At 33.8% G+C, this 11,519-nt stretch overlaps 3 protein-coding genes across 3 annotated transcripts; 1 reads left to right on the top strand and 2 right to left on the bottom strand.

Annotated features, from left to right (window-relative positions):
• Positions 1-1,323: 1,323 nt before the first annotated feature.
• LOC103836874 lies at positions 1,324-3,711 on the bottom strand. The gene has a single exon (XM_009113174.3). The coding sequence runs from the start codon at positions 2,353-2,355 to the stop codon at positions 1,462-1,464; it is 894 nt and encodes a 297-aa protein (XP_009111422.1). The 5' UTR covers positions 2,356-3,711; the 3' UTR covers positions 1,324-1,461.
• A 239-nt stretch (positions 3,712-3,950) lies between these two features.
• Positions 3,951-5,326, top strand: LOC103836875 (protein CURVATURE THYLAKOID 1A, chloroplastic). Its single transcript, XM_009113175.2, has 5 exons — positions 3,951-4,210; positions 4,568-4,674; positions 4,757-4,864; positions 4,947-5,018; positions 5,112-5,326. The coding sequence occupies exons 1-5, from the start codon at positions 4,075-4,077 to the stop codon at positions 5,175-5,177; spliced, it is 489 nt and encodes a 162-aa protein (XP_009111423.1). The 5' UTR covers positions 3,951-4,074; the 3' UTR covers positions 5,178-5,326.
• Positions 5,327-8,671: 3,345 nt separating this feature from the next.
• On the bottom strand, positions 8,672-11,326 carry LOC103836876 (putative phosphatidylinositol 4-phosphate 5-kinase 11). Its single transcript, XM_009113176.2, has 9 exons — positions 11,167-11,326; positions 10,918-11,080; positions 10,726-10,836; positions 10,454-10,641; positions 10,273-10,367; positions 10,121-10,168; positions 9,935-10,030; positions 9,720-9,828; positions 8,672-9,639 (listed from the first exon to the last, which is right to left on the bottom strand). The coding sequence occupies exons 1-9, from the start codon at positions 11,313-11,315 to the stop codon at positions 9,357-9,359; spliced, it is 1,242 nt and encodes a 413-aa protein (XP_009111424.1). The 5' UTR covers positions 11,316-11,326; the 3' UTR covers positions 8,672-9,356.
• Between the last annotated feature and the right edge of the window lie 193 nt (positions 11,327-11,519).

Below are 11,519 nucleotides of genomic sequence, written 5' to 3' on the forward strand. Positions count from 1 at the left end.
TATTTTTATATTTTTGATTTTTTTGCAAAATCTATGTGTTAACCCTTACGAAAATATTGAATTTTTCGGTAAATGCTCTATATATTGAAGCCTATGATCTTTAGTGTTGTTTTAAAAAACTTTAACACATTCTACATTTGTATTAATCTATATTAAAGTCTCTTTCATGGTATATGAACATCGTTTTAATTTTTTGTCAATTAATTTAGTAAAACTTCATAATACTCCCTAAATTAGTGGATTAACCACTATAAAATCGCTATTTTTTAGAGAAACATAGACAACAAAAGTTTCAAACCTTTTTTGCATTCATCATATGTTAGTGAAATATGCAACTATGCATTAAAACAATATTTTTATTTTTTTTGAATTTTTCTTAAAATCTATGCGTTAACACTTATGTCCGTTTTATTAATAATTTTCCTTCCGTCTTATACAACTTTCCATGCAATAGTTCAAATCAATAGTATATTACAAACTCCGAACGTCCATTTCGTCTATAATATATGAAGCTTATTAGTTGTGAAATTGTTTAAATGTGATTTTTTAAACAACCCACCAACTAGGCATATTGTGACAAACCAAAAGTATAGATAATAATATATGTTTAAAATTGTGTAATATGCTTTACAGTTCAATTATTCTCCTAATCATTTGATCTCCTTAATTTATAAGAATAAGAAAATAGTTAACTAGTGACACTTCTTCGTCACCTTTTTTGGTACGTATCAGACTTTAAAAATATTTGGAAGTGTACGTGACGATTGATGGTCTAACTTATTATAGTCCCGTTTTTATATATCATATGGACGCTACTTGTAGTATTATATATAAAGATATCCGCTAACTAATGAATCAAAGTATTAATTTATCATGGTGTTTTAGTATACAACAGTTAATTTTTGTCTGACTAATTCAAAAAATAATTTTCTAAGTAAATAAAGCTCCATCATTGTTAGATAACTTTATTTACTTAGAAAATTATTTTATAAATATTCATCATATACTACGTACAGACTGGCAAACTAATTAAGGGAAATAATTGGCTCGATCCAACATATCTCTTGAGTCTTGATCCATTCCGATATCAGAATCATCGATTTAGCTTAGGTACGTAATATGCAGATATGTTAACCATAATACATAACGTAAATACCAATAAATACTTATATGATAAACACTATCATCCCATACGGTGAACACTTAGATTTTGAATTCTAAAATATTTATATTTTCAACGTGCTATTATTATGACTCAGAGTCATGCATAACAATTCAGAACGGAGACTGGTTAAGAACGAACATGCCACTCGTAGTCGTGCATAAGCAAAACATAATAAGAAATTTATATCAAACTTGGAAAGTTACTAAAATGGAAACTTTGAATGTAACTCACTGTACAGAGCAGCCAAGCCAAGGTAAATTTTCGAGAATAAAACTACAAAACTCAAGGTATATTAATTAATTTGAAGAAGGAAAATCTTCATGATATTCCAGACAGGGCTGAGTTCTCACCATAGTTGCCGCGGGCATTCTACTCTGACCAATCCAAATATTTCCGACCGTCTCGCTCTTCTCGGACTCTCTTTCCATCTCTTTGAACCTCTTTTTCCTCACTAACTTCACCACAACACCTATCACCGCAGCATGCAAAACCGAGATTCCTATGATGGTCAAAGCAATCCACCACCACTTCCTCCGAGCCAGCTCTAGTTTGGATGTCGGATTGTGTTTTTGGTTCGGAGCCACAAGCGCGTAATGTCCACGAGAATTCGTAGTGGCACAACTGTAATTCCGTGTCGTATTACTGAACTTCAACGACTCATTATTATCTCCCAAGGCTACACATTTGATTCCTCTTCTTTGATTATGTGAATCAAATGTGATCAATATTGGATTGTCTTCATCGATCGAGAGATTCAATCTTTTGAGATTATTCGTGTTTGTCGCGTCATATGCTGTGAATCCAATAACCGGTGAAATAAAAGAGTAATTATCATCAGCCAACCGGAAGTAAACCGACGAAGAGTGATCACCGAAAGTCTCGTAGACAAAAGCTATCCTCTTAGCGTACGGTGTCGTTTTGACCGTGGGAGGAACGTAGACTCCACTAAAATTCGCTCCTTTCCTCCAGAACATACTGTTACGGACCGTAACGACCGATGCTTTGACGTCGGAGAGATTCGCGGGAAGTGAAAGCTCGTACAAGGAGCCTGTGTGTCTTCCTTTATTGGCACGAGCTGCGTATGAACGGATCTGATCGTCCAGTTCTTGAATGTTGTTGATGCAATGAACCATAGAGATGACGTAGAAGAAGAATACAATGGTGATGGGACCAAGATTTGTGGATCCCATTGCCAGAGAAAAAAAATCAAGAACGACGATGGAGACCCAAATGACCTTTGGTGATCTTCATTAAGGTTATGAAGTCATGAATATAGAATTGTGATATCCAGATAGATCAGAATCAAAGTGGAAACATGATTGAGATTGAGATGGAGATGAGGGAATATAATTAAGCACATACACACACACACACACACTCAAAAAGGGAGTAAGGATATAATATAATGTAACAGTTGCATGAATATGGATTTGATGAATGTGTATGGCCGATTTAAAAAAAAAAGAAGCAAATTAGAAAAAGACTGTAGTTAATATATTCAAACTTGAAGAAAAAAGGGGAGAGAAAGCTGGGGTTGAGCTGTATTAATGGTGGATGTTTTTCCTTGCATTTATTTTAATTATTGTATTAAAAAAGAAAACGTTATTGACCCAATAAAATTGAGTTTTGGAGATTTTCCTTCTATTGAAAATTATAATGGAGATGATAAAAGGAGGTGTCGGCTATATATGTTTTGTAACATATATGTGCGGATGACGTAATGGTCATGCAATTTCTTTGGTTTTTAATTTAAATACTTACGTCAACCAAAATTTTCAAACTGCTCGTAGAAACACATTGAAAGATGGAGAATACATTCTCATACCTGAAAACACTACAAAGTACAATGTCACAAGAAAAGAAAAAAAACGAACAAACTCATCCTAGATATGAACACATGTCTTAAGAATATTAGTTACATTTAAAACCTACCAAACTAGATTAAATTAAAGTTTAAACTTCAACTATTCTCTTAAATATCAAGAGAAATGGGGTATTGGTTAGTTGTTGAAAGCGCCAGCGAAGTATAAGGGTAGTAGAGCTGTACCATCATTTGATTTTAGTTGGGTTTGTTAAGTATATATAATCTGTTTTTGTTGTAGAGAATGTTCTATAAACTCTATATATATTACACGTATTTTAGAAATCATTTAAATATATATATTTTAGGCTGTCTGCATACATCCATTTTTTTACAATATACTGAAATTATTACTCAGTAAACCGTATTAAAAATCATAGTATTATGTTATAAATTTATTATCTATAAATTATGGTAATTGATATATTATATTATAAAATTTTATGAATATAACTATTTATTTCATATATGATATTCAGCATATTATATATTTTATAAATACTTAGATGGGTAAATAACAATTTATGATTTTGATGATATGTTCCTAATTCCATACTGGTTTAGCGCATACTGCTTTTTTAACACTGGTTTTAAGGCAGTTTTCTAAATTTTCATTTATAAAGTGAGTATTTTAAAGTTCCTTGTTCGAATTCCTCTGTTTGGATCATCTTAGTATTATTAACCTTCCATGTCATAACTATAACTATCATAAGACACAAAATTCAAAGGTTTGCATGATGGTCCATATGTTTCCTCACCTACTAGAAAAGGAAACGACAAAAGAGGAACAATTATACAATGGGCTTTATAATGGGTCCATACTCTAAACGGGCCTAAAACAAGCCATAAAACCCCACAGAATGCGAGCATTCTATATACACCACTGAGTCGGATTTCTAAAGATAAGAGCATCAACCAATAAGACCACGAGGAACGTCCACGTGTCTTTATACGAAATCTTGTCTAGTAAAAAGCGCAGCAGACAAAAAGAAGAAGAAGAAGAAGAGGAGAAGCAGTAGGCTGTTCAAGAAGAAGAAGAAATAGTTCGATGGCGATGACATTAGCAGCTTCGTCCTCTGTGGTAGTGATGATTCCACGTGTCTCCACCGTCTCTTACCTTCCTCCGCTGCCTCCTCGCTCTTTTGGTCGATCATCTTTCACTGTTCCTCTGAAGCTAGTTTCAGGTGACCGGTTCATTTTTCCTCAGTCTCTCTTTTCCGGTTTAAAGCAATCTGAAAATTCCCGACAAAACTTCTGTATTATAATAACTTGTCTGAATTTAGAATATTCCGACCGGATATTGAGATTCAGCAGTGCGGCGGTTCGGTTTAGTTGTTAAAATCTAAAATTCAATTCGGTTTATCCGGTTAAGAATCTGGTATGGAGTGTAAGATACTCTAAAACCGTAATTGAGTGGTTGATAGTTTAATTCAATTCGGTTTATAATCTGTTATAGATAGTTTTAGATATTCCAAAACCGAACATAGTTTAATTTCCGTGAATCTAAACCGAAAGATTGAGATTCTCCGGTTCAACGGCAGGGAATGGTTTGCAGAAGGTTGAATTGATGAAGACGAGAGCTTCTTCATCAGACGAGACCTCAGCGTCCATTGACACCAACGAACTCTTTAATGACTTGAAGGAAAAGGTAAGAAGGAGCCATTTGCTTGAAACAGAGTTGTATTGGCTTTTGTGTTCTGTTTTTTTTATTTTTCGGTTTTTGGTGCAAGTGGGATGGTCTTGAGAACAAGACGACTGTGGTTATCTACGGAGGAGGAGCCATTGTTGCTGTTTGGTTATCTTCCATTCTTGTTGGTGCCATCAACTCTGTTCCTCTGGTAAGTAAACCCTTTTTGATATCAGAGAGAAGTGCAATGGATTTGAGTTGAATCATGTTTGTTTGTTATGAGTGTGTTGTAGCTTCCGAAAGTTATGGAGCTTGTTGGTCTCGGGTACACAGGATGGTTTGTCTACAGATACCTTCTCTTCAAGGTAACAAAACTGCGACTAACCTATTCGTAATCTATTGAAGCATATCATTGATCTGACATTGAATGAAAATGTCTATGTTTCTTGTTCTTTCAGTCAAGCAGAAAGGAGTTGGCTGAGGATATTGATTCCTTGAAGAAGAAGATTGCAGGGACCGAATAGATTCTTTCATATAAATAATAAACAAGCTTTCTTTCTGGAGTTTCTCTGTAATGTGATTATTATACAATGTATCTTTTTCAGTGTGAAACTATTATTATGCAGTAACTGGAACATGTTACTCTGTTTCTAAATAAACTTTCATGGAGACAGAACCAAAGGAAGGTGTGGTAAACCGAGATCTAGCACAAGATTCTTAAGACACAAAGAGTTGTGTTCAGAGTTCTACATTGTAGGGGGGAGAACTAACATTCTTGTAGCATCTAATAAATCTTTTGTAACTGGCCTGCACTATTTTAGTTTTTTCCGCAAAAATTTGACAAAATATTATTCATTAATCAAGGAAAGATAAAAGTTGGATACAGAAAAGCTCGAGCCTCTCACCTCAGTTCTTGACTCGCAGGAGAGAAGTGTGTGGCTCAAGCTGAAAACCGACCAATGCCACAGTTGTATAATAGCTATGATGACATTAGACCCTTCAACATGAATGATTTCAAGACCGCACATGAACATGCTTGAAAGGCTGGAACATGAACACATTAGTTTTGCATTTTGGTCCAAGTTTTGAGGATTTAATGGAGGATATGTTTGGTGTCGTAGGTATGCGCGAGTGTGTCAAGGAAGAAGACATCACTGAGCTACTTCATGTAAAGATAAACAGAGAGATGATTGTGTTTTTTTTTTATTTTTCCTTGGTCCATATATAAAATCTTTCTTTGATAGTTTCATTTATATAAGATTTATGTAGAGAGAGAGATAAAAGTTGATGTACAATCTATTTGTAGATGCTTATGTCTCCGAAAGTTTAGTATTTTTACTGCCAATTTTATTTAATTTTGGTGCATTGGTTGGATAAGTATACCAAGTATCTAAAGGGCATTTGAGATTAGGGGCATTTGAAATTAGCCCATAATCTAGAATGTCCTTGATCTTAAATACCCCTAATCTCAAATACTTCTAATCTTAAATGCCCCTAATCTATAATGTTTCTAATCTCAAATACCTCTAATCTCAAATGTCATACTTCTAATCTCAAATATCTCTAATCTCAAATGCCCATAATTTAGAATGCCCATAATCTTAAGTGTCTCTAATTTCAAATACCCCTAATCTCAAATGCCCATAATCTAGAATACCTCTAATCTTAAGAGAATCTTAAGTGCCTCTAATCTAGAATGCCCCTAATCTCAAATGTTCTTAATCTCAAATATCTCTAATCCCAAATGCCCATAATCTAGAATGCCCTTAATCTCAAATACCCATAATCTCAAATACCCCTAATCTAGAATGCCCCTAATCTCAAATACACCTAATCTCAAATGCCCCTAATCTATAATACCCCTAATCTCAAATACCCCTAATCCCAAATGCCCCTAATCTCAAATGCCCAATACCCTTAGTCTCAAATATCCCTAATCCCAAATATCCATAATCTAGAATGCCCCTAATCTCAAATACCCATAATCTTAAATACCCCTAATCTAGAATGCCCCTAATCTCAAATACCCCTAATCCCAAATGCCCTTAATCTCAAATGCCCTTAATCTTAAATACCCCTAATCCCAAATGTCCATAATCTAGAATGCCCCTAATCTCAAATACCCATAATCTTAAATACCCCTAATCTAGAATGCCCCTAATCTCAAATACCCCTAATCCCAAATGCCCCTAATCTCAAATGCCCTTAATCTTAAATACCTCTAATCTAGAATGCTCCTAATCTAGAATACCCCTAATCCCAAATACCCCTAATCTAGAATGCCCCTAATCTAGAATACCCCTAATCTCAAATACCCCTAATCCCAAATGCCCCTAATCTCAAATGCCCAATCTCAAATACCCCTAATCTCAAATGCCCAATCTCAAATACCCCTAATCCCAAATGCCCCTAATTAATCTCAAATGCCCTTAGTCTCAAATATCCCTAATCCCAAATGTCCATAATCTAGAATGCCCCTAATCTCAAATACCCCTAATCTCAAATACCCCTAATCTAGAATGTCCCTAATCTCAAATGCTCCTAATCCCAAATGCCCATAATCTAAAATGTCCCTAATCTAGAATATCACTAATCTTAAATGCTCATAATCTCAAATATCATAATCTCAAATGCCCCTAATCTAGAATGCCCTAATCTCAAATGTCTCATGCTCCTAATCCCAAAATGTTTCTAATCTCATATGCCACTAATTTCAAATACACCTAATCTTAAATGTCCCTAATCCCAAAATGTTCCTAATCTCAAATACCCATAATCCCAAATGCCACTTATATCAATTACCCCTAATCCAATATAATCCTAATACCAAATGCATCTACTCTCATATACCCCTCAATCATCCCTAATCCACAATATCCTTAATCCCAAATACTTCTAATCTCAATTACCCTTGATCTAAAATACCATTAATCCCAATCACCCATATAATTGTTTATACCCCTTTTTCTATATACCTTAAAAAAAAAAAAATCAATAATACCCTAATCCATGAAATCTGTATATATTTTTTCCCAATTTTTAATTCACCGATATCTATTTATTAAATTTAACTTTATTAATAGATAAAAACTAGGCTTGGGTTTAGATGTTATAAAGCCCAATTAATATAATAAATCCAGATTTTGGATTTGTTAAAAATAAAAAGTTTAGGATTCTAAATGTTGATATAAAAAATGTTCTTAAATTATATATTTTAAAGAAAAACAACTCATTAAATTATATATATTTTTTAAACTAAACATGTCTTCTAAATTCGATCATTACCACCAAGATTGCCATTCCTAGCCATTTTAATAATCCAAGTACAAGCCACCTAAACCTATTTTCCAAATTCGATCATCACCACCAAAACCTATCTAACTGCAATTACATAACACATATCTTAGTCATAACAAACTTTTCTAAGTGAATAAGAGAAAAGAGAAAGTACAGTTTGAGTTCCAAAAAAAAAAAAAAGAGAAAGTAGAGTCTGTTGAACCTTTGCAACTCTGAAGACTTTCATCTAATCCTGTTAGAGCTAGATGGGAGTTATGTAACAGGTTGTAGTACCTGGTGATATAAAGGAGATATATATAGGTGTGGCTGATTATATGCTAAAAACATACTGTAGAATAACAGCAGTGACACAACATAGCTCTTCTGACTGCACACTGCTCTGGCTGTACATGTTTATTGATACCTTCCAAGGCAAATGACAGATGAAGAGCCTTTGCATCCAAACAGAGTATGAAACTACACTTGGAATCTGACAGAAATGAGAGAGAAATGAGAGATGAGAAAAAAAGATGTGAGATTCACTTGTTTTGCTTTTCTTTTTTTACAAAAAATGACGGAACTGATGTTTATCTACAAAAATAACGCAACGGATCTATTGTACTATACCGTTATAATTTTTGTTGTTGCATTTAAGATCCCGTATTTTACTTCTTCTACTTTTTTACTTTTTTGTGTATTCAATGTTATAATTGAGTCGCACATAATTTAGTAGCCTCTGATATTTTTATTTTTCTTTTTTCTTTTATCAAACATGAATAAGATTAAAATAATTTATCGTTCTAATATTTCTTTTTATAAAAAAAACTAAGGACTTATTATATTTGATTTTTGGTATTAAAGTAAATCAAAGCATTTAGGTGTCTGTGTAGTCATGCTCAAGTCTGGAACATGTAATAATGTTTGGTTATCGACAAGTAGTTTCTCTGGGTCTGTTCTTGGAATGCACTAAGGTCTGATGAAAGTGTATTGTTTTGGGAATCCTTTGAACATTTTACGTTGTTGGGAGACTAAACGATTTGTTGGGTTGTGTGCGTCTGAAGTAAGTTACTTGTGGTGTTTTAAATGCAGTTGAACTGTTGGTAACCTACTAAAGAAGGGACCGATCGAATAGATTCATACAATAGTAATTTGATTTTATTATTTGTTAGAGAAACATGGTAAAGACTATCGGAGAAAATGTTTATAGGCAATTTTAAACATAGTCCAAGTTGAACTGTCAGTTGTAAAATTATCTACGTAATATTTTTTTATAGTTTATGGAGTATCTGTTAAAGAAACATAGTAAAGATTACAAGGTTTTGGACAACAGACACCTGACATGGGTCGTAAGATGAGGGCTATTTAACACACTAATCATGATCTGACTTGGAAGTTAAACCGTCATTTGCTATAACAAATAGTATATTTTACAGAGATAAATCACCGTCGTCACGAGGTAAGAAGATGTTGGAGACGAATTCTTGGAACCGAGAAGAGTAGATCTTAGGATGGACGGTCGATATCGAGTTTGAGTTATGTTGGATAGTTTTGTAACAATGTTCAATGCGTTTCTTCATACCGTAGTCTTGAAATGTGTCTACGATCCCTAAATACAAAACCACATCGTACCATTCCTCCTCTTCTCCCGCCGCTCTCTTCACTCGCCGTGCTCTCGCCGGAATCTTCATCCCAAAGTTAGTACTCGAGCAGCTGCTTCAGAATATTAAAAAAAAAAAGAGTATTTACTTTACATTAAGTTTCTAACATTTATAATATTTGTGGTAGTTTACCTGTTGACAAAGAGGTCACTGAGTGTTGTTAATTTGCTTTGTCTGTTTATCAGATTATTTTCTGAGCCTGTGCTATTGCTTGTCATTGAGTTTTCACTTTCCACTGATTCTGTTAAAAAGATCAAATACAATATTGTTTTCTACTTAAGTACATTGTTTAGACCTAAAAAAAAAACAATTGACAATGTTTTTTTTTCTCCATAATGCATTGTTACCTCTACTGGGAGGGCATGAGTAGAATGTTGTAAACGAGCTATCTGGAGAATTTAGAGCTGTCTTCAACGAGTTTGTGCTATCACTTTTCAATGAGCCTGAAAATATAATGGATAGAGAGATATTGTAGTCTTTGCCAAGTAACATGAAACAGAGATTTAAAACTGTTTGGTGAAAATTTTGCTTACATGGAGGTGTGAAGCTACCATAAACCGGGTTTACTCCATTAACTGAACCTGTCAAGAGTGATTTGTTATAATCAGATACATGATCTACATCAAAATGAAATACTTGCACTAATAAAAATAGCGAAAAATAGGAACATGTATATATATCATACCTTGAGTTGATGACTCTTTTACTTGTAAACCAACCAATAAGCTGTAATCCATTATGCCTTGTTCTTCCAAAAGATCACAGTCTAGCTTTGTCTGCCTGTAATAATGACATGAACCATTTTGTTTAAGCATTTGAATCATATATTGGTCACTAGAATCAAGATGATAGAGAGAAATATATACTTGATGATGCGTTGTCTAGCCAATGGATCAACGTAGAAACAGAAATCGAGATCTATATCCTTGAACACAGTGTTGTTTCTCAGTTCAATTTTCTTGTTGGTTCGACCTTTCGGAGAACCTTTTAGATCATAGAGCTTGTTCATAAAAACCTTAGAATGCAGCATGTTTGACATCACAGCAAAATATGTCTGCATTACAACAAAAAAAAAACATTATAACTTTGTTTATAAGAAAGTAAAAATCATAGATATTCATAGGTCCAATCTATTCACCTTAACACCTCCAACAGGCTTGACAACATGAGCACCATAGATCCTTGAGAATAGTGATGATCTGTGATTATGAATATGTCTGTAGTAGCCCGGAAGCGTCTCTAGTATCACCTAGAAATCACATGTTTTATTATAAAAGACTTGATCAAGAAGTTATGTTAAACAAAAAAGATAAATGTTTATGTTGAATACCTTAATCTCAGATTTTCGAAGAATCTTGATGAGGAAACGGTCATCATTGGATACAAGAAACACATTGCCTATTTTCCCAGAAGAAAGCTTGTTTAAAGTCTTATCATTGCAAATGGAATGCATGTAATCATCATGATCAATATCTTCAAGTTCTTGTATAAGTCTACAATTAGGACAAAACTCAAAATCAAAATTTATCATTACAAAAAGGAAAAGAAATGACAAGAAACATTAGCAAAAACGTTATACCTGAAACCCAACGGAGAATAATCCTTTAAATCAAACTCAGTAATAGTGCAAGATGGCAAGTGTTTAATGTTCTTTGAAGAGTATCGAACTCTATTTTTCTGTGTGGCTCTAACCTCCATGGCTGATATCTGCCTTGTAAACCTTGCCATAAATTCCCTAGAAATGTTCTGAGAGAGAGAGAGGGAGAGTGAATTGGTATCAAATGATGAACAATCTGTCGAGGATTTTGTAATTAAAAGATGATATTTAGTTTTTTTTTTCTGGTAGAGTGAATCGATGGTTTTTAACTCATAAGGCCGTTAAGCCAACTACTAACTATCTCCTCAACTCCCAAAACCAACTCCCGCGTTTTG

This window comes from Brassica rapa, chromosome A09 (genome assembly GCF_000309985.2).
Source record: "Brassica rapa cultivar Chiifu-401-42 chromosome A09, CAAS_Brap_v3.01, whole genome shotgun sequence".
NCBI lineage: Eukaryota > Viridiplantae > Streptophyta > Magnoliopsida > Brassicales > Brassicaceae > Brassica > Brassica rapa.

Coding starts and splice junctions, on each gene's coding strand:
- LOC103836874 (XM_009113174.3), bottom strand. CDS start 2,355: ATGGGATCCACAAATCTTGGTCCCATCACCATTGTATTCTTCTTCTAC.
- LOC103836876 (XM_009113176.2), bottom strand. CDS start 11,315: ATGGCAAGGTTTACAAGGCAGATATCAGCCATGGAGGTTAGAGCCACA. Junction 11,081..11,166: donor TATTCTCCGTTGGGTTTCAG/GTATAACGTTTT, acceptor TCCTAATTGTAG/ACTTATACAAGAACTTGAAG. Junction 10,642..10,725: donor AGCCTGTTGGAGGTGTTAAG/GTGAATAGATTG, acceptor GTTGTAATGCAG/ACATATTTTGCTGTGATGTC.
- LOC103836875 (XM_009113175.2), top strand. CDS start 4,075: ATGGCGATGACATTAGCAGCTTCGTCCTCTGTGGTAGTGATGATTCCA. Junction 4,211..4,567: donor TCCTCTGAAGCTAGTTTCAG/GTGACCGGTTCA, acceptor GTTCAACGGCAG/GGAATGGTTTGCAGAAGGTT. Junction 4,675..4,756: donor TTAATGACTTGAAGGAAAAG/GTAAGAAGGAGC, acceptor TTTTGGTGCAAG/TGGGATGGTCTTGAGAACAA.